General features: G+C 35.4%; 1 protein-coding gene, 1 long non-coding RNA gene and 1 other non-coding gene across 4 annotated transcripts; all 3 read left to right on the top strand.

Moving 5' to 3' along the window:
* The first annotated feature begins 9374 nt into the window (after nt 1–9374).
* Nucleotides 9375–9481, top strand: LOC147950458 (small nucleolar RNA R71). The gene has a single exon (XR_015565353.1). It is a non-coding gene; the product is annotated as a small nucleolar RNA R71 (small nucleolar RNA).
* A 5097-nt stretch (nt 9482–14578) lies between these two features.
* On the top strand, nt 14579–16775 carry LOC147950457 (peptide methionine sulfoxide reductase A5-like). 2 transcript variants are annotated; one of them, XM_087463197.1, is made up of 4 exons: nt 14579–15123; nt 15781–15893; nt 15990–16134; nt 16244–16775. In XM_087463197.1, the coding sequence occupies exons 1-4, from the start codon at nt 14794–14796 to the stop codon at nt 16439–16441; spliced, it is 786 nt and encodes a 261-aa protein (XP_087319323.1). In that variant the 5' UTR covers nt 14579–14793; the 3' UTR covers nt 16442–16775. The 2 variants fall into 2 exon arrangements, 1 of the variants encoding a protein (XP_087319323.1); XR_015564550.1 differs by having other exon boundaries at nt 14689–15123; nt 16016–16134.
* Nucleotides 16776–20486: 3711 nt separating this feature from the next.
* LOC147950456 (uncharacterized) lies at nt 20487–21339 on the top strand. The gene is made up of 2 exons (XR_015596320.1): nt 20487–20679; nt 21028–21339. It is a non-coding gene; the product is annotated as an uncharacterized LOC147950456 (long non-coding RNA).
* The last annotated feature ends 412 nt before the right edge of the window (nt 21340–21751 follow it).

Here is a 21751-nt window from a genome sequence, read left to right as displayed (position 1 = left end):
TTACCTCTTTTTAATTCGAATTAGGGTAAGAAATGCATCATGGAGACGTACGTGCAGAACTAAGAACAACTATAGATCCTTCAGCTGCAAGTCTAAAGACCTGAATTCTTCATCAAAAGTACATAGACTAAAGCATCCTAATCACAGAAGCATACTGGCAAAACGTGGCGTAACAGTTCAACAAAGCTCAATGGAAGGCGACTTTAAAGTATGGAGTAAGCACAACCGTGATTTATTCAACCTTCCATCAAGTCTCACCTCCCTTTATTGCAAACGTACCAAACTCTTCCCATCGAGAGTTGTAGTCTCATAGATTATTTATGATAATATTGGCACTTAGACCTACTTTCTCACAATCTTATTGCATTTAGACCTACTTCTAACTATTGCTATACTTTTGTCAAGTTATTGGCCTAGGTGTCAATTTCTCTTCCCCAAACTGCCCCGAGACTTAAGTTCTTCATCCAACTTATGCGGTAAACAATCGAAACTAAGTTTTATTTCGGTTTGTTATTGGGACTGTCCGATCGTAACTGTTAGTTTAGACCTGATGGCTGAAAATAATAGTAGTTTCAGTTCCCTTTTTGGGCGACAGGTTGGATGTTTTATGAGTTACAATAACGTGAGACAGGTTGTGGATGAGAAACGTGAAGCTGATGTAGGGTTTTGGGAGACATGGCTGCGCAGCCATACATTACCCTCGGCCGCATGGTAAATACGAAAAGATATGTCATACATTACCCTCAGCCATACATTACCCTCAGCCATACATTACCCTCGGCCACATGTAAAGATGTGTCATTAATCCACATGGTCAGATATGGTTGGATACATGTTAACAAAAACATGTTGTGTGCCCGGTTTGGTTCGGTTCGGCTTGCATGTGGGAACCTTCCCTCTTCCTTCTACACACTTTTGAAACTAGAAGAGAGTGAAACTATATATATATATGAATGAAAAACTAGTCATATTTCCCAAACCATCCCAAGTAGATCACTTCACACTCTTATTTCTCATTCAAATCAACTCCGTTTTAGATGTATGAGTATACCATCTTGTAGTACTCATTACCAGATTTCCATTACACTATTGACCCGACAATTTCTATCCGCCATTTGGCGAGAATTTGGCCGGAAAGTCACTGTCCAAAACCTGCAATTTTTCTGAAACTTATTTCTGAAAAATTCTGTTCCAACAATTTCCCGGGTTCGAGGAATTCCAATGGTACCTCTTTTATTGTATGGTCTAATCATACAATATTACCGATTTACCAAACCGAGGTATTATAATTTTTTTTTAACGCTGTAATGATGATTAAGTAAACAGAAATTGTAAATTGAAAGTTAAATGAGACCAATATAACCATCATAGTAAACTAAATCATATTCCAGCTTCATCCTCATTCAGCTCGTTCCTCTTCTATCCGATCATGTAGCCACGAAGGACCACCTAAAGCTAGATACGAAGTGAGCCTTCCATCTCTAGTGATGCTATGAGCAATATCCCTGGCCAATGAGTTGGCTTTCGGCGAAGATAGTTTGAAGTATACCTCCCCCATCACCTGTATTACTCCAACAATATTTTCCACCTTATTAGAGAGGAAGAAGAGAACAAGAACCTAAGGCGTATGTCAAGAAGAAAAGGCTGAGCTTTAAGATACTTTAAGGAGAATGTTTAAGGAAGTTTAACACTCAAATAGGCTCGTGAATCTCCAAGCTTAACCTCCAATATCTCTACACTTAAGCTTGAGGGGGAGTATTAGATTTGATGGAAGAAGTAACAAAGGAGGAGAATGATATCAAGGCTCCATCTAGGCTTCAAGTATCATAAAGGGACGAATTGGTGTCCAATGAAGGCCCAAGATGATTCTACTCTTAGTAAAGTTAAGGGAGAAGAAGATAGAAGAATCTTGAAAGCCCATCAAAGCCCATGAAAGAATTAGAGGAAAAGATGTTAAATAAGTCAAAGGAATGCAACTAGGAGCAAAGAGACATTGATAGTGTTCACATGTGAGTAAAGGGACGTTGGGAGTGGTCCCCTACACTCCTTGGGCCCTCATGAAGCTTCCTCTCTCTTTCCTCATGTCACTTTCACTCTTTGTCTTATGTTTACAGTTCAAATCTCCTTCCTTGCCTATATATAAAGGCTTTGTCACTACTTTGTAATACACACATATTGAATACAAGTATTTCCTCCATCTAATTTGTTACTCTCTTCTCACTACATATGCTTAACTAATAATCATAATGTAGATTAGTTAGAGAGTGATGTTAAATACACTCCAAACTCTTCTTTAGTTAGAAGTTAATCTCTAGTTTATCTAGTGGATTCCATCACAAGTTGATGGCTTGTTCACCTTAGAAATGAGTTCTTTTTTGTGTGGGTAAAGGGGGATTCAATCCCCAAGTGATTGTTTACTCTCACTTGTGAGCTTTGTCTCATAAAATCCAACACACCTGAGATCAGTATTTTGGACAATCCAACGGAGACTCCAAAGCAGCTAAAGCCGCTTGAAAATCTGACCACACCTCACATGAATAAACCTGAATGGTACAAAGACTCTACAGGCACCGTAGGATACAACCCAACTCTGAAATCCTATTCATCCTTGGAAGAAAAGCATCCCTAGCATGAAACTGAACATTCCCTGCATCATTCTGCATAATCCAAGCTCCACCACATTAATACATTTCATTAACCCAAGCACAGCGTATATTGCATTTCAGAACTCCCGGGGCAGGCTTACTCCATCGTGTCCACCTCGCTAAACCCCATTGCTCCACTAAGTTAGTTTCCTGCAGAACCATGGCTCGCTGGCGTAGCCATTCCTTAGAAGTCATCAGTGTCGCAGCTAGCAACACATGGGGATACTGAGCTCTACCTGAAAAAACAAGTCTGTTCCATGCTTTCCAAATTTCCCACAGTATCCAAGGGATTGCATTCTTGAGGTCTTCCCGTATATCTCCTCTAGTCATTATCTGTAATAGATAATTCACGTTTTCTGCAACACAAGTAGAAAATCCATGAGCCGGCAAGGGAAGTAATGTAGCATCCCATACTCCAGTCGCTAGAGTACATTCAAAAAGCATGTGTACAATTGCCTCCTTGTCAGTTCGACATTCTTGGCATATAGGATTCACTTTAACACCATGGCTACGCATACACTCTGCAACTGCTAAGGCACCATAAAGAGCTCGCCATAGGAACATTCGAATCTTTGGTTCAGTAGGTGTATCCCATATCCTTGTCTTGATCTCATTCACAGCTTTGGCACCTTCTGAAAGATTAACCCCAGTTGATGCTTCGTTAGTAAGGAGCCTAGTCACACTCTTCACAGAGTACTTACCATCCTTTGTAAACGCCCACACATAACAATCACGAAGAGATAGCTCAGGGGAAAATGATTGTAGCTTGATCACATCATCCGGTGGGAAAAGCCTCTGCAGGAGTGTGGTGTTCCACTCCCCTTCTGATGTTATCAGTGTCGATACCTTCAGGTTTAAATCTATCTGCATTTCTCTGTTGAAAGGACACCTTGGAACCTCATCAAAAATCCATTTGTCTAACCAAACATTGGTGCTCAAGCCATCTCCTACAAACTTCATAACACCTTTTTCCAACAGCTCCCGGCCAAAAAGAATATTGCACCTTGGAAGGTCTATAGCCATTGATGTTTCGGCGACATTGATGTTTCGTCAACCTAAACAAGACATAGCATAGAAATGTAGAGCTATAGCTACTGGATTCTATAAATCTTCCTTCCCTCCCAAAGAGAGAGTTTTCTCATACCACCCACCCAATCTTGATTTTAATCTAGCTGTAATAAAATTGAGTAGGTATCTTTTCGATCCACTGAAGCATTCTCGCAGCTTCAAATTTACTAGTACCACCCACTTTCTCGATACCAGTAAATATACCTAATACCAACATTTTTATATACTTACCATTACCAACCTCTTATCAAAAGTGATCAAAGACTTCTGAAAATTTATTTCTTGCCCTGAAGCTTTCCCATATAGTTTGAAGGCACTTCAGAAATTCAGAACATTCTTTATGAGTAGCTTGACAAAGGAACATGCTATCATCGGCAAAAAGCAAATGTTGGAAGACTAGATGGAGTGAGTTTCATTCCAGTCAGTCTTCCCTTCGATTCTGCTTTGTTTATAACGTGGACTAGCGTTTCTGCACACAAGATGAATAAAAATGGCGACACTGAATCGTCTTGACGGAGGCTTCTTTCCCGGTTTAATAAAACCATAAGTAGCTCCATTAACCAAAACTGAATAAGAACCTAATATAAATTACCTCTTTTTTGACAATATATAAATCACTGTTACGAACTATAACTACAAAAGACTTATATGTGTTTGTAATACTTTGTAAAGAGAACAAGAAATAATAAAGAGAGAGAGAGATAGAGAGAGAGAGAGAGAGAAGCCATGAGAGAGAGATTAGGGACCAATTTCTTTGATCAAAGACAACTTCTATTATGTCCCTCTTCTTACAAAACCTTATTTATAGTGAACTCTAAAAGACATGAGTCACACACTTATACGCTTGGTAATGACAAGTGGTGAACTACAAAAGACAAGTAGTAAGTTAGTGTAATATTACATGAACAAGTGTCATGACATGTGTTTTTTGATGGATTAATCACATATTTTATAATACTCCCCCTTGATTATCCATCACCATTGACGAGTTACGTACTACCTCATTAAAAACCTTGTCACGGAAAACCCATTGGGATAAAAACCATGACAAGGGAAAAAGAGTATAGTAACATAATCTCCCCCTCGAATAGATATGTATAATCTTTCTTCATAAATTTTGTAGGTGACGCATTCCAATACTGTGAATATGCTTTCTGAATGTTGTAGGCGGAAGCGCCTTTGTAAATAGATCTGTTGCATTGTCACTTGATCGGATATGTTGGATATCAATTTCCTTTTTTGCTCGAGTTCTTGAGTGTATGAGAAAAATCTTGGAGGTATATGCTTTATTATGTCGCTCTTGATGTAACCTTCTTTGATTTGGGCGACACAAGCAGCATTGTCTTCAAATAATGTTGTCGGCTCTTTACTGGTGACTATTCCACTCGATTTTTGTATGTGGTTAGTCATTGATCTGAGCCATACACATTCCCTCGATGCTTCATGAAGAGCAATTATTTATGCATGATTTGAGGAAGTGGCGACCAAAGTCTGTTTCTGTGAGCGCCATGAGATTGCAGTTCCTCCAATTGTGAAAACAAATCCAGTTTGGGATCAGGATTTATGTGGATCTAATAAAGATCCTTGATACTAAGATTTTTGTGTGTCTATCCTAGCAGGTTCAATTAACCTTATGCAGTTGTAGTACTTAAGGTGTCAATCCAGTTGGGAAACTATACTATCACTCAAGATGCAATTAAGGAATAACAAGTTAAGCCAATATAAAATAGTGTTTGTCTAACAGTCCTAGAATGATGACAATACAAAACAAAATTGAGTCACTGAACTAGAAACGAGAATTTATGACAGGAAGCGAAAATGAATGAAAACAGAAAACGAGTCTAAGCATGAACTAAAAGGCAAGACACGAAATAGTCTCAGAAATGTAATAAATATCAGGAAGAAAGAGGTCCTAAGGATGAGAGTAATTGATGTCGGTGAAGTCTCCTAGTCTACAAAGTGTTTAACATGCCACAAACAATCTATCCCTAGACAACAAACATCTCAACTTAGCTAATCCAATCTCTTGGTAAAAGCTACTCAGACTCAACCATTTCCATACCCAGCTCTCGCTAGAGAAACATGGTTGAGCAGGCATGACAAACAAGTTCGTTCATGTCAACAAACATCCTAGACAACTAATCTCTTAGGCTAGGAACGTAAGTCTCTGGCACTAGTTGGTCAGACATTCCATCAAACACCTTTTGGGTGTGGAAATGTCTCGAACCTAGTCCCAATTGATCAGATAGAAACTAGCATTTCTAACACTGTTCTAGAAGAGAATCATAAAAATCAAAGCTTAAACACTCTACATCCTAAGATCCGCCACCTAATCTATCTCATCCTAAGATCCGCCAACTACTACACTACTCAGATCCGAAAATCATCATCAACAATACAAACTCAGAAAATATTGAAACAAGCATTCTTAGATAGATTAAAAAGTAAAGAACAACTTGTAAAAGAAATCAAATGAAAATACTGAATAAACTCAAAGGTGTCGGAATACAAAGTCTGAGAACGTTTTTTTGGTGGCTAGCGTCAAAAAAACCTTCTCGAAAAGAAAAAAATATCAACTCCCCCAAACTTATTCTTTGCTTGCCCTCAAGCAATCAATCAAGAACAAAGTATGAAGAAGAGGTGTGAAGATGGGGTCTCAGAACCTAAAACATGCTGAATAGACTAGTTAGAATCAAGGTCCTTGTTTTTAGTTCTATGATGCATGGTGAAGGAATTTCATATGTTTAATCTACACATGCAATCCTATCAATCACCCCCTTTAACATTTATTACCAGAAAACCATGAATCAAGCTATGCATTGTCATTGAACTCATTTGGCTAGGGTGGAGGGTCAAAGACGAAGATGGTCTCCTTCTAAAGTGGTTTTGTCAATACAGAATAAGGTTCTCTCACGAAAAGGAGTTGAGCTCAAAAGAAGGCTAAAGGTTGAAACCACCTGATACATACAAGAGCAGTGCCCTGTCTACCCAAGGTCCCCAAGGAAACTCAGTCCTAACATTCTAACCCAGAAGTTGGTCCTATCTCCACCCTTCATCAGAAACATTATCTCAAACTTTTTACACTTAGTCATAGGAGGAGTTCACTTCTTATCATTCTAGCGGATTGGGAAATCTTTATTATCAGCAAGGTTCTTTTTCTTTTCTTCTAAGGACTCTAGACATCTTTCACATTTTACTTTCTTTTCTTTGTCTAATCTTTTCATTCTATGCCCAGAACCAGTAAATCTTTTTACTTTACTCAACCCAAATCCTTTACTAGACTTGTAAACTTTGATAACACATCCCCCTCCTTAAGACTTTCTACCCTGTACTTTTCTGCACAAATCCATACCCAATCCCCAAAATCGAGTTCTCACCTAGTCCTACTAGTCCGGAAAACGCGAACTAGAACTACACAAGATCCTACTCTTGTCGGTTAGAACCTAACACTTTCTAACAAGCTCAACTCAGAAAAGGCCTGACACTCAAGAATACAATTGGCTTGAAAGAACGGTTGGTTAAAGGTGCGGGAAACTGTTCCAAAGATGGGAATCAGCTACTTGGATTAACAAGGGTGGTAAAAATGTGAAAGACAATCCAAGTATGTGTATGGTATCCATGAGTTCAACTTCAATGCATAACAAAATAATTGCAAGTCAGGATTAGGTTCAGATAGATAGGGAATGACGTCAATTCAAAACATGCTTCAATCTTACATTTTCAAATTCAATCAACATGCATCAAAGAACTAATAACAAGGGCCTTGATCCTATCTTATTGAATCCAGCATGCTACCATGGTTATAATCATCATCAACCTCTATGCTAAATGCAACAACCCTAAATAACACTAGACTCAATCCTAATATGTAAGTGTAAACTACATGAACACTCTATTTTTTGGTGGAAATTTTCGAAATTTTTTTTTCAAATTTTTATGGTTTTTCTATGCAAATATATAGATGCAGATTCAAACATGATATGATGCAAAAATTTGAAACAAGAATCACAAGACACAACATGAGATACATCATCTCAAACCCTCCCCCAAACTTAAATTACACAGTCTCCTGTGTAAGAAAACTTTGCAGAAGGATTTGAGACTCATAACAAAAACAATGCGTGAATGAAATGGTATGTCTAGAGAGAAGGTCGGAGTACCTCAGTAGTAGAAGAAGGAGTTCGTGCTTGCCCAACGAGTTGGTGCGTGATACTGGCTATGTCCTTCACCTTTTTCGGGATCCGCGGGAGTGGCCTCAGCTAGTTGGTCGACTTGCTGCTCAACCTCTTGTGTGTTCTGATAAGTGTTCGGCTGCTCGCCGCACTGCATGTCGTTGACTCTAGACTCACCATGGTCCGAGACTAACACTACCACATATGTAGGCTGATAATCACCTTGTTGCTCAACTTGCTGCTCAACCTCCTGCATGTCCTGATAATCACCCTGCGCTTCATCTCGCTGCTCAACCTCTTGCTCAGCTTGAGCTGCAGAACGACGCGCTGATCGACGACTTGAGGAGGCTCTGGAACCACGCGAACCTTGTCCTTGTCTCTCCCTAGACTCGTGTGACGAGTGGCGTGAAGTAGCGGGTGAAGGCTGACGCTCCCGTGACACATATGAAGATTGATGTGCTGGGGAGGGAACCGGAGAGAGTGTTCTCTGACGAGTTGGCTCGATGGAGACTTTATGTGTGGCTCAAGAGAGAGGCTCTATCGGGTGTTGGCGTGAGTGGCTCGAACGAGTGCGGAGTGATGAACCTCTCAGGATGGGTCGAGTCTGATTCCATGCCGTCGGTTGAACCTTGCTCGAGACGACGATGGTTGAGAACGCACGGTGGTGGTTGAACTCTCTAGGTTGCGTCGCATCACCTTCTTTTGACTTATACTTTCACTCTTTTTTTATTTTTTTGTTTGTTGCCTATACTCCCTTCTGCAGATTCTTGAACACCAGAAAACTAAAAACGAAAATCAAAAACACAAAGATCCTAAAAAATATTTACAATGATACCTTTGGGACTTCCTCCCAAGTGAGCTTGTTTAAAGTCTCTGAGCTTGACTTTGCATACTCCTTATGCTTTGGGAGGTTCATAGAGAGGCTTCAGAGACCCCTCTAGAATGTCTTGTCTAGCCAGATACTCTTTAACATTCTGCCCAGGTTCAACAATAAATGAACTGCTCCAGTAAGCTTATAGGAGTAAGGTTCAACAATAAATGAAATCCTCTTTAACATTTTGCAACGTTGGTGCTCCAGTAAGACAAATTAGGGTTCGTCTTATAGGAGTTGTAAGCTTTGTTGTATCCACTTTGATTCTAGATGTAGCTGATCTTTGCAGATTGATCACCCTCCCCATCTTGAACTTGGAAACGGTCATCCTCAGATACGAAGTGGATGGTCTTCTGCTGACTTAGCAAGAGGCGATCAAGCTTGTCGTTGACAGTCTTGATATCCTTCTTGTACTTCTCCTCCAAACCAGACTCCCCCCTGACTGTGCGGTCATAATCCTCGCTATAGTTGCCATCAGACTGGGCAAGATTTTCAACAAGTTCCCAACCTTCATCTACATCCTTGTTCAGGAAGTTGCCATTTGAAGCAGTGTCAAGCAGCATGCGTAGCTTTGGAAGTGCACCACGGTAGAGAGTGCTCAGCAGTGACTCGTTGATGAATCCATGGTGCGGGTATTGGCTATGGTAGCTCTTGAAACGCTCCCAGGCTTCACAGAATGATTCTGAGTTCTTCTGAGTGAAGCTAGAGATGTCATTCCTGAGACGTGTTGTTCTAGAAATGGAGAAGAACTTGGCCAAGAAGGCTTTCTTGCAGTCGTCCCAAGTAGTGATGGATCCTTTGGGAACATTTTTCTCCCCTTGATGAGCTTTATCTCCCAGGGAGAATGGAACTTGTATCCATCCTCACTCACTCCGTTGATCTTAGTGAGACTGCACAGACGGTCGAACTCGTCTAAGTGGTCGAGTGGATCCTCCATAGGCAACCCGTGAAACTTGTTTCCTTGGATCATGGAGATCAGACCACTTTTGATTTCGAAGTTGTTGTTCTGAACAGCATGAGGGACGATTCCAGCACGCTGAGTATGAGTGTTCGGTGCATCCCCAGCACCAATGTGTCGCGGTCTCGGATTGGGTCTGTTAGGTTGTTGCATAGTCACTGGTGCGGGATGATCAGTGAAAGTATGAGCTTGTCGTGGTCTTTGCAACCGATTGATGTCGTCAACAGCAGGAAGGAGATTTTGATGTCTTTTTGATCTAGTGTGCATGCAAGGTTGCAATCAACAGGTTCCTGAGATGCAAAACAAACAAGCAGACAACCAAAACAAGTCAGTATTCTGAATGATAAGAGTAACAGAACTTAATCTTGCAAAACTTGAAATCTTAAATGTAGCAAAACGAATCCCAAAGGGCAACGGCGCCAAATTGATACTAAGATTTTTGTGTGTCTATCCTAGCAGGTTCAATTAACTTTATGCAGTTGTAGTACTTAAGGTGTCAATCTAGTTGGGAAACTTTACTATCACTCAAGATGCAATTAAGGAATAACAAGTTAAGCCAATATAAAATAGTGTTTGTCTAACAATCCTAGAATGATGACAATACAAAACGAAATTGAGTCACTGAACTAGAAACAAGAATGTATGACAGGAAGCGAAAATGAATGAAAACAGAAAATGAGTCTAAGCATGAACTAAAAGGCAAGACACGAAACAGTCTCAGGAATGTAATAAATATCAGGAAGAAAGAGGTCCTAAGGATGGGAGTAATTGATGTTGGTGAAGTCTCCTAGTCTACAAAGTGTTTAACATGCCACAAGCAATCTATCCCTAGACAACAAACATCTCAACTTAGCTAATCCAATCTCTTGGTAAAAGCTACTCAGACTCAACCATTTCCATACCCAGCTCTCGCTAGAGAAACATGGTTGAGCAGGCATGACAACCAAGTTCGTTCATGTCAACAAACATCCTAGACAACTAATCTCTTAGGCTAGGAACGTAAGTCTCTGGCACTAGTTGGTCAGACATTTCATCAAACACCTTTTGGGTGTGGAAATGTCTCGAACCTAGTCCCAATTGAGTTATATCTTGCAAGTAGATTAGTAGCAAATGCAATATCTGGTCTAGTGCAATTTGCAAGGTACATGAGTCTAGTGCAATTTGCAAGGTACATGAGTCTACTGATAGCACTCATATAAGGTACTTCGGGACAAAGTATTTTCTCGTTATTTCCACAAGGTATGAATGGATCATTATCGACATTCAGAGATCTATTAACCATTGGAGTACTCAAAAGGAGTCGCTTTGCCCATATTAAATCATTTTAAAATCTTTTCGTATAATTTGATTGATGCACAAATATTCCATCTTGGAAATTCTCTAATTGAAGCCCGAGACAGAATTTAGTCTTCCCAAACTATTCCTTCATATGAATTCTCAAACTATTCCTTCATATGAGTTCTTGCATCATCAATCTCCTTTTGAGTTCCAATTATATTTAAATCATCAACATATACAGAAATGATTACAAATCCCGATGGAGATTTCTTTATAAAGACGCATGGACATATTTCATTATTAACATATCCTTTCTTCAATAGGTATTCGCTTAAGCGATTATACCACATGCGCCCAGATTGTGTTAATTCGTAAAGTGATCGCTGTAATTTGATCGCACAAATATCATTAGACTTAGAGTCTAATGCCTCAGGAATCTTAAACCCTTCTGGGATTTTCATGTATATATCATTATCCAATGATCCATATAAATATGTTGTCACTACATCTATAAGGTACATTTCTAAATTCTTAGAAACCATTAGACTCATTAAGTACCTGAATGTAATTGCATCCATGACCGGAGAATATGTTTCTTCATAATCAACTCCAGGCCTTTGAGAAAAACCTTGTGCAACAAGTTGGGCTTTTATATCGTGTGATTTCATCTTTCTCATTTCTTTTTCGCACAAATACCCACTTGCAACCAACAGGTTTTACATCTTTAGATGCAATGGCAAGAGGTCAAAAGACATTTATTTTGGTGAGGGAGAGCAACTCAAGTTGCATAGCCTTTTTCCATTTCTCCCTATCAGGCCTATGTTGGCATTCTGATCAGACCTTGGATTTGGATCATCTTTTTCATGATCGATCTCTGTAGATACAGAAAAAGAGAATATACCATTATCATCATTGATTTCATCTCTAGCCCATAACATTCCATCTTGAGCATAGTTAATAGAAATCTCATATTTTTCTGTATCATCCTGAGGACTTTTCTCTTTATGTGGTTCTTCTTGAACCTTTTCATCTCCAATTTTATTTTTCTTTCGGGGATTTTTATCTTTAGAGCCCATTGGCCTCCCCCGTTTCAATTTTTGGTTCATTAGCTTTTCTTCCATCAAGTTTCTCTCTAGGAATTTCAATTTTTGATGGTGCATTTGCAGCGGGATATATGACTTTGTCACCCTTTTTGTATCTATGAACGCATCTAGTAATTGATTTACCAAACTTTGTAAATGTACAATTTTATGAACTTCCAGTTCACGATGATTTGCAGGGGGATCAAGATATATCAAGGATGGTGTATACCATGTAATATCTTTTGGTACTTGTTTACTTGCAATATCTTTTGGTACTTGTTTACTTCCTCCCCCTGATACTGGAAATTCATCTTCATTAAAATGGCAATCGGCAAAACGTGCCGTAAACATATCACCAATTTACGGTTCAAGATATCAAATTATACTCGGTGATGCATAACCGACATATATACCCAATCTCTTTTGTGGCTCCATTTTTGTTCTTTGCGGTGGGGCTATAGGAACATAAACCGCACATCCAAAAATACGGAGATAGGATATGTTTGGCTCTTGGTCAGATGCTAATTGTAAAAGAGAATATTTATTATATGTGTTTGGTCGTATTTGGACCAATGCTGCAGCATGCAATATAGCATGACTCCATACAGAAATTGGAAGCTTTGTTCTCAATATTAACGACCGTGACCACAGCCTCAACCTCGTCCGCGTCCGCGTCCTCGTCCTTGCCAATTATTATAGCTGGATGTAGCAACATTCACTTCTGAAAGTGGAGTTGATCCAGTTGGACGGGTTTGATGATTTATCATCACGAGTTCATTATTTTGTTCAGCAACATGCAGAACTTGCATCAATTAAGAATATCGAGTATACCCTCTTTCTCGATATTGTTGTTGCAGGAGTACATTTGAAGGATGGAAAGTTTGGAATGTTTTCTCGAACATATCATAATCGGAAACTTCTTCTCCGCAGAGAGCCATCCTTGAAGTGATTCCGAACAAAGCGGAATTTTACTCACTTACACTTTTGTAATCCTGAAACCTCAGGTTTAGCCATTCATGTTTGGCTTTTGGTAAGATCATATACTTTTGGTGATCAAACCTATCCTTGAGAGCGATCCAGAGATCTGCGGGATTTTCTCTAGTGATGTATTCATTTTTTAAACCATCATGGAGATGATGACGCAAAAACATCATGGCTCTTGCTTTTTCCTCTTCTAACCTCGTTTCTGACGGATCGAGGTTTTTGAGAAGTCCATTCCCTTTCAGATAGAATTTTGCTTGTAATGCCCATGTCATATAATTTTTCCCAGAGACATCAAGGGGGGCGAATTCATGCTTTGTCAAGTTTGACATGATTACTATATAAATAATAAAACAATTTATTAAAAATAAAATTTTATGAAACACTTTTGTAAAATCTTGTTTTAGCAATAAATATAAACTATTAAAAAATTATAAGCTATATAATGTATTCATAAATTAAAATAATCATTTTAGGAGGCATAGCCTTCCATGTGATCAATGAGGCAGAGCCTACCATAATGATCAAGAATGTAGATCTAAATGATCAAGGAGGCAAAGCATACCATTATGATTAAGAAGTATATATAGTCTTTTACTCTACTGTAGAACTTCTATAAATTAATACTCGTTAAATTAATCATCTCTATAAATTAATAAATTTATTCGGTCCAAAGTTGGGATTAGTGTAATTTTGGACATAATTAGATAATATAATAAGATAATAATTTTTTTGAAAATCCTTTGTAAATATATGGTCCCATCAATAATATAAATTAATAATTATATAAAATTATCTAAATATATGTATATATATAAACATTAATTTTTATTAGAGTTCATTTTTAATTTTTTTACTGTATAAAAATCTTTGATTATTTTCTTCAAAACATAATAATTGCTATTTTCATTTCAATTGGTTTTATAAAAATATTAATTATAACGATTAAATTTTATTTTAAACATTTTTTACCAAATTAGGAAAGTCTCTTTATAAATTAATAATTATTAATTTATTGAGAAATTAAAGTCTCTATAAATTAATAGAATTTCATGGTATATTAATAGAATTTCATGGTCCCAACATTATAAATTTATAGAGGTTTTACTCTATATATAATACATATAGTAATATGCATGTTAATTAATTAAATTCAAACAACTTGAACAAAACTTAAATCTTACCTCAAATTGATGATGGATCACAAATCGCTTATTCTCAAACTTGTAACGGATCGAGAGTCGTTCATGCTGACAACGTGTTATGAACTATAACTATAAAAGACTTATATATGTTTGTAAAGAGAACAAATAAATAATAAAGAGAGAGAGAAAAGCCACGAGAGAGATTTGATCAAAGACAATTTCTATTATGTTACTCTTTTTATAAAACCTTATTTATAGTGAACTCTACATAAGTCACACACTTATATATTTGATAATGACAAGTGGTGAATTACAAAAGACAAATAGTAAGTTAGTGTAATATTACATGAACAAGTGTGATGATCTCAGTGATGGATTAATCACATGTTTAATAATAATTACCTCTTTTTTTTCTTTTCTTTTTTTTTTAACTCCGCAAAGCTTCTAGACGAGATAGAGGGACTCGAAGATTTCAATGAGTTTAACTTGCCATTTATTGATTGGAGGTGACTTTTGAGCGACTAAAGGTTGTTCATATGGAGGAGGAGATTCGTGGTTCCCTGGTTCGGAGCAGCAGCTAGAAGTAAACTGTAATGGCTTTATCACCGAAGATGAACCGTTGCTGCTTCATTCCTTATACGAATCTCTTCTTCTTCTTCTTCTTCTTCTTCTTCTTCTTGTTTTGCATCTCTCTGCTCGATAAAGCTGTTTGCATCAGGATTCCGAATCAGATCTCGGATACTGTCGTTGATTCTCCCGATCGTCCTTTGAAATCTGCGGTGTTCGCTCTCGGGAGCTTCTGGAGATCGGAGGCGGCTTTTGGTTGTATCAATGGCGTCGTACGAACAACCTCCGGTTACGCCGGCGGAACGAAAGCGAATCCTGAGTATAGGAACTTGGGTGATCACGCCGAGTCCGTACAGGTTGGTTTCGTTTTCTCGATTTTGAGGATTGATCCAATGTTCCCATTGCCGCAGGCTTTGAATTGAGCTTTATCTTTATCATTGATCTTGTTGCCTTTTTAAGTCATCATATTATTCGGATTTGGTTTTAGCTATACTGAATCTGTGGTTTGAGAGCTGGATGTAGTGCCTATGTTGTTCGATTTGATTTGCTCTACTTAAATAGTATTCAATTGGATAGACAAATTTGTGTAGACGACGATTGGAAGATGCTCAAGATCCGCAATGTTCTATATCTTAATAGCCTGATTGGTAGATTCTGTAGCTGATTGAGCTTGTTTTGTTGAGTTTTCGTTATGTGTGAAGTGTAATCTTATTGTCAATGTGATTGAGGTTAAGCTAAAATGATCTGTTGCCTCTTCTTTTGTTCGATTTGATGAATATATTTATCTTAGATCGACAAAGTCATGTTTGATATCTTTCATGTTTCATATTCTTTATCATAATCCTATAGCTGATTTAGCTTTTTTTTTTCTTGCTGAGCCTTAGTAATGTGTGATTGAGGGTTAACTTAAATTGTCTATGTTCATCTGCTCTGTTTAAAAATAATCCTTGTGTCTCAGGAGCTGATTTTTAAGTTACTGATTTGTGTTGCTCTTGCTCTGTAACTGTCTTCAGGTTGAATACGATCCAAGGATCATTGGTTATCGTCAGCTTTTAGATGTATTCTGGTCTAGTCATGATTCTAGACAAGTGTTTGGACAAGGTCCTGATGTGGGTAATCAATACAGGTAAAAGAGGAAGTAAAAAAGCTCCACACACTAGCTGTTTGGTGAACTTGAATTTGTTTAGCCCTAAATCTAAGACATTGGAATCTTTTTGAACAGATCGTGTATTTTCACTAATTCTACAGAAGAGTTGAGACTGGCTTCTACTAGCAAAGAAAGGGAGCAACTGAAATCAAGAAGCAGTATCGTCACTACTCAAATTCAACAGCTAGGAACGTTTTATCGCGCAGAGCCTGATCACCAGGTTCAACTTTGAGTCTCTCTACATCTTGTTGTTAGCTGTTAATCCAGTTGTTATAAGATAAACGATTGTGAAAATCCATATGTTCACTTGAATTTTGTATTTTTTGCAGAAGTTCGAGCTTAAGCAACATCCATTTCTTATTCAGCTAATAGGAAACATGGCTGAAGAAGAGCTTGAGAGATCAGCTCTAGCCACAAAACTAAACGGTTATGCAGCCGAGCTCTGCCCGCCTAGAATCCAAAAACAGATAGACTCTAGAGTTAATGAGATCATTAGAAAAGGTTGGCCCGTGTTGAGAGACATCTAATATATATAAGCCTTCAGAGAGATCTTCGTGTTCTTGGATACGATTGATAATCACAGATGTAAGATTTGGTTCATTCTTTTGGCCAGGAAATTGGTCGTATAGTTGTCAGTTATCACAACAATGTGTATGTCCTAGTCCAACTCTTACCCCTTGACCTTGTCCTTTGAGTGGTGATTGATTGTTCAGTGTTTTTTTTCTTGTTTCTTTCTGATCTCTCATCTCTCATCTCTCATCTCTCAGAGTATGCTTTTCGTTTTCTTGTAAGCATCCATTCATTTATGGATTTGTTTCGTTTTTCATTGTATCATTATAGTATTGAAATCTTGATGATCAACTTATGTGTTAATTAATCAGTATCTCATCATAACCGTATTAGACCTCATTCACGCTATCTCAAATTTGTTATTCAGCATATGGAATCTTAAAAACAATTTTTAAAAAGAAGTAACTTATATTACCTCAATTCGGGTGAGTTAAGCCCGGCAATCGTAGACGACCTCATTCATTACCTGTAAAGCTCGTTGCTTTTTAGCTCGACTAATCCTTTGTAGTCCGATCCCTTTTGTGCCCCAGCACCAAATTTAATAAGAGAATTTCGACCCTCTTTTACCGAACTAAATATCTTAATTGTTACCTATTTGGACATCAACAATATTGAAAATCTTGATGATCAACTTATATGTTAATCAATCAGTATCTCATCGTAACCGTATTAGACCGGATATTTTTATTTTATGTTCAAAAGATTAAATATTATTTATGTAGACAAAATATCACGGATTCCTACCCATCACAATGGCTCAACACAGGATGACACTTGTGTGAGTTTAACGAGGGTTCGAGGAATTCGTACAACCTTGATCCTTCGTTGCGGCTTAACTCACCCGAATTGAGGTAATATAAATTACTTCTTTTTAAAAAATTGTTTTTAAGATTTCCATATGCGGATCAACAAATTTGATTTGGTAAACATAAATTATTTTCTCCTAAATTATTATGGAACTAGGAAAAGTCTCACGCAACTTTATACTAATATTATAAATTATAAATTATACTATAAAATACTATGGCTTTGAATGGTTGCATAGTATATGCTCCAGACCGAACTAAAATTGGACTAGTCCGCACTTAAACTGATTGAATTCATTTCTAACATAGACTTTTGTTTAAATATATATGAATTCATGTGGTGTGTAAACATTAGTTATTTTTGAAAAAATAAATAAGGTTTCAATTAGTACGTCACTATAATAATTTATTTTTTTAGTTTTGATAATATAAAAATATAAAGCAAATACACTCTAAGTTTGCTACCATTTGATGTAGTGTATTACGTTTATGTCACATACTCACATGGTCTTTCCCTTATAGGTTTTCTGTTTTTGTCCCCATGAAACACGGCAAATCAGTTATATTATATCATAAAATTAAAAATATTACATGTAACATCATACATTCATGAAACACGATATTTTAAATATTAAGACTAAGTTTGATTCTCAAATTTTTTTTTTTTTTTTTTACAAAAACTAAAAATTTTGTTCATTACTTAATAGGCTGGATCAAGAAAAAAATACATCAAATATCCGGTTACAAAACAAAAAAAAAACAGAAGTTTGAGCTTAAGTAACATCAATTTTTTAATCAGCTAATAGGAAACACCACATAAGAAGAGCTTGAAAGATCAACTCTAGCCACAAAACTAAAATGTTATGCAGCCGAGCTCTCCCCCTAGAAGCCAAAAACATATAGTTTCGTACTAGTAACTATTAGAAAAACAAAAAGAAAATGAATAAAAAGAACAATGTGCAATGGAATAACCAGTTTTTGAAAAATAAAAAGAAAATCTGTATAGAAGAACAAAATAGTAAATGGTACTCAAACAATAAAATTGTTTTTAAAATATATTGAATATTAAATAAATTAAATTTCAATGATAATACTAATATTATTTTTAATGTATATATAATAATCTTTACATCTTATTTTAAAATAAAATTTGTCATTTTTATTTTCGATATATCATATTAAAAATTTAATAATTAATATTAACATACAATAAAATTTTAAGAGTAATTTATATTTGTTTTACTATTCATACATTTTTTAAATAGAGCCTTAAGATTAGTTTAACATAAAATTTCAATCAAAAATATTTTAGATAAGTATCAGTGCTATAACACTGGTTAAATTTTATTTTATACAAAATTTGTATATTTTTTATTTTAATATGTTGAATTAGTTTGTTTAATGTGAAGTTATTTCAACAATGTAAATTCTACATCATGACTTGAATGTCATTATAAGACATAATTTTGTGAATTTGGTTTTTAAAAAGCGATTTTTTATATTATGAATAATTTAATATATTGTTATACTTTTTGTTTTATTATACTTAATTTTTTGAAATTTTTTCATATTATAGTGACATATTATTGACACTCCTATAACAAACCAAATTAGAGTGTTTATAGTTTCTAACTTTAATATCAAGTTTCAATATTTTAGAAATATTTCAAAATAAATTATTTAAAGTTTATTATATTATATAAAATTATAAAATTCAATAAAAAAGTATGAAACTCAATTTAAATATTCAAATTTTGACCTCTTACTCAGTAAATTTTTTAATTCAATAGATATTATTTTTAGAGAATAATTATAATAAACCTTGAATATTTTATAGATTGAATCATTGATATTTGTTTTTAAAAATTCAACTTATGGTATATCCAAAATAAAACTATTTTTTAATTATAATAAATAATATGATAATTTATTTATTTCATAAAATAGACTCATATATATAAATGAGAGGTGAAGTATAATGATAATTTACAAATTAATATGTTAAGTTAGATATCAAATGATTTTATTTGATGAATAATTTAATAAAGGAAATTAATATGGTAAGTTAGATGATATCAAATGATTTTTTAGAATATTCTCTTTAAGATTTTTGAAAACAATAAATCCAGACTATAAAAATAATATAAAACTTAATCTATAACCTATTTGTAACTAACTTATTAAAATTATATAGTCTATAAAACAATGTTGTGTACTTCTGTTTTATTATATAGGAGATGTCATATAATATTGAAATAATATGTAAAAATCAAATAAATAAATATACTGAAACAAAAATCATTAAAAATATAAATTTTATTTAACCCAAACCGACACATAATTTAGTTTTGTAAAATTTTAACCCTAATTATCCTTTGTAAACCCAAACCAAGATATAAAATTGTGTAATATTATAAAAAATAAACCCTAATTATCCTTTATAAACTCAAACCAACATATAAAATTGTGTAATATTATAAAAACTAAACCCTAATTATCATTTGTAAAGTGAAACCTATATATAAACTTGTTTAATATTAAAAAATCTAAACCCTAATTCTGTTTTGTAATCCCAAACCGACACATAATCTCGTTTAATTATAAACCTAAACCGATACCTAATCTAGTTTAATTGTAAACCTAAATCATCGTTTATAACCCCAAACCGACCTACAATCTTGTTTAATTGTAAGGAAAAAGATCTCTAGCTACACGAAGTATAGGAGAATATAAGGTCACACATACCAAGTATACTATTGTATTATTAGCTACACGAAGTATATGTATTACATGGCCACATGCATAAACTATATGACGTTATGTGGTCAACACCATAAACAAATAATCCGGTGTACCGGTCGACTGATTCCGGTGAAGCCGGACGTTGACTCCGGCGTCGACCAAAAAAATATATTTTAATTTTTTTCTATTAAAAATAAAAAAATAAAAAAATAAAAAATATTATATACAAAATTTTTTGATTTTTCATGATTAAAAAACATATTCAATTCAATATCTAAATATTTTTATATATCTCTAATGTATTCATTCTTATAATTAGTTAATTTTTATTTTTAAAGCTAAATTAATGGTTAAATAAAAATCATTAATAATTATATCCAAGATATCTATATATATATAAATAAAATTTGATAATCATACTATTTAAATACTAAAAAATCAATAAAATCAAATTCAACTACTTTCATTAGAAAAATAATATGCAAAAGATTGAGTATATGACTCTTTACCCTAAAGTTTTCATGGTAAATATTGTAGAAAGTTTTACCCGAAGGATCAAGTATGCTTTTTTTGTTTTCTTGTAAGCAGATTCATTTAACATTCATTGTATCGTTATGGACTATGGAGTATTGGAGTTTCTCAATAAGGTATTGATATCAAATTTTATCTGATTATAAACCATATTAAAACCGGATATTTTGTGTAAGCAGATTCATTTTAACATTCATTGTATCGTTATGGACTATGGAGTTTCTCATTAACGTATTGGTTAATTATCAAATCTTATCTGATTATAAACCATATTAAAACCGGATATTTTGTTATATGTTCAAAAGATTAAATATTAATTAAATAGACAATAAAACACTAATTCTAACCCACCAAAGTGGTATAACACGAGAGTGTTAGTCTCACCTTGGTTCGAGGAACGGTATTGGTACGATGATCCATCAATTCTGTGTACGTGTGGCTAATCCAAATTCCTACATTTGTAGGAAGCGAATTTTTTTTTATCAACTAGACACAATTAGTTGGTCCATTAATCAAATCCCTACATTCGTAAGAACCGAGACTCGATCCTGGATGTGATGGTGCCTTGTGCATTAAGGACTTACTATTGACCACTGTACTAAGATCACTTCACCCCTGTTTTCTTAATTAACATAACCTTTTGACTGATTCACCAAATTCTGTATTCTTTCAATTTATTTTATTTTATCATGTGTTAGTACCAAACTTTTTGTATTTACTTTAGCCTTGAATGGAGAAAGCATATAAAGCAGAGCAGATCAAGTAGTTCAAGCAGATTAAGCAGAATATAAGTAGATCAAATATTTAGTTGTTTAAGTGCAGATCAAGGGTAAACAACATCAAAAAAGCTGTAGACCAGATCTGCATGCCTTAAAAGCTGTAGGTTGAAGATGACTTAAAAGTTTAAAACACACCGTTTTTATTAAAAGCACAACCTTTTTTTTTTTCTTAATTCTTTTACTGGGCCTGGCCCAAATCGTTTTTGTTTGTTCGGCTGCCATTTATTAGAACCAAAGAGTTCCGGTTCATCTCGACAAAAAAAATCAAAAACCGAATTAACTGAAACCCGACTCGACCCGACCCGAAATTTATTTCGGTTAGTTTCAAAAACTCGAATACCCAACTACCCGAAATAACTGACCCGACCCGACCCAAAAACCCGAACTCGCAGGCCGAGCTACCACCGTC

Source organism: Camelina sativa, chromosome 1 (assembly GCF_030686135.1).
Source record: "Camelina sativa cultivar CO46 ecotype springtype chromosome 1, ASM3068613v1".
NCBI classification, from domain to species: Eukaryota; Viridiplantae; Streptophyta; class Magnoliopsida; order Brassicales; family Brassicaceae; genus Camelina; species Camelina sativa.
Note: the sequence above shows the minus strand (reverse complement) of the source record. Positions and strands in the feature narration are given on the sequence as shown.

Bases quoted from the DNA above. Each gene is read 5' to 3' on its own strand.
- LOC147950457 (XM_087463197.1), top strand. From the start codon at position 14,794: ATGGCTTTATCACCGAAGATGAACCGTTGCTGCTTCATTCCTTATACG. The intron at 15,124-15,780 runs GTTGGTTTCGTT...AACTGTCTTCAG, and splicing joins ATCACGCCGAGTCCGTACAG to GTTGAATACGATCCAAGGAT. The intron at 15,894-15,989 runs GTAAAAGAGGAA...CTTTTTGAACAG, and splicing joins GATGTGGGTAATCAATACAG to ATCGTGTATTTTCACTAATT.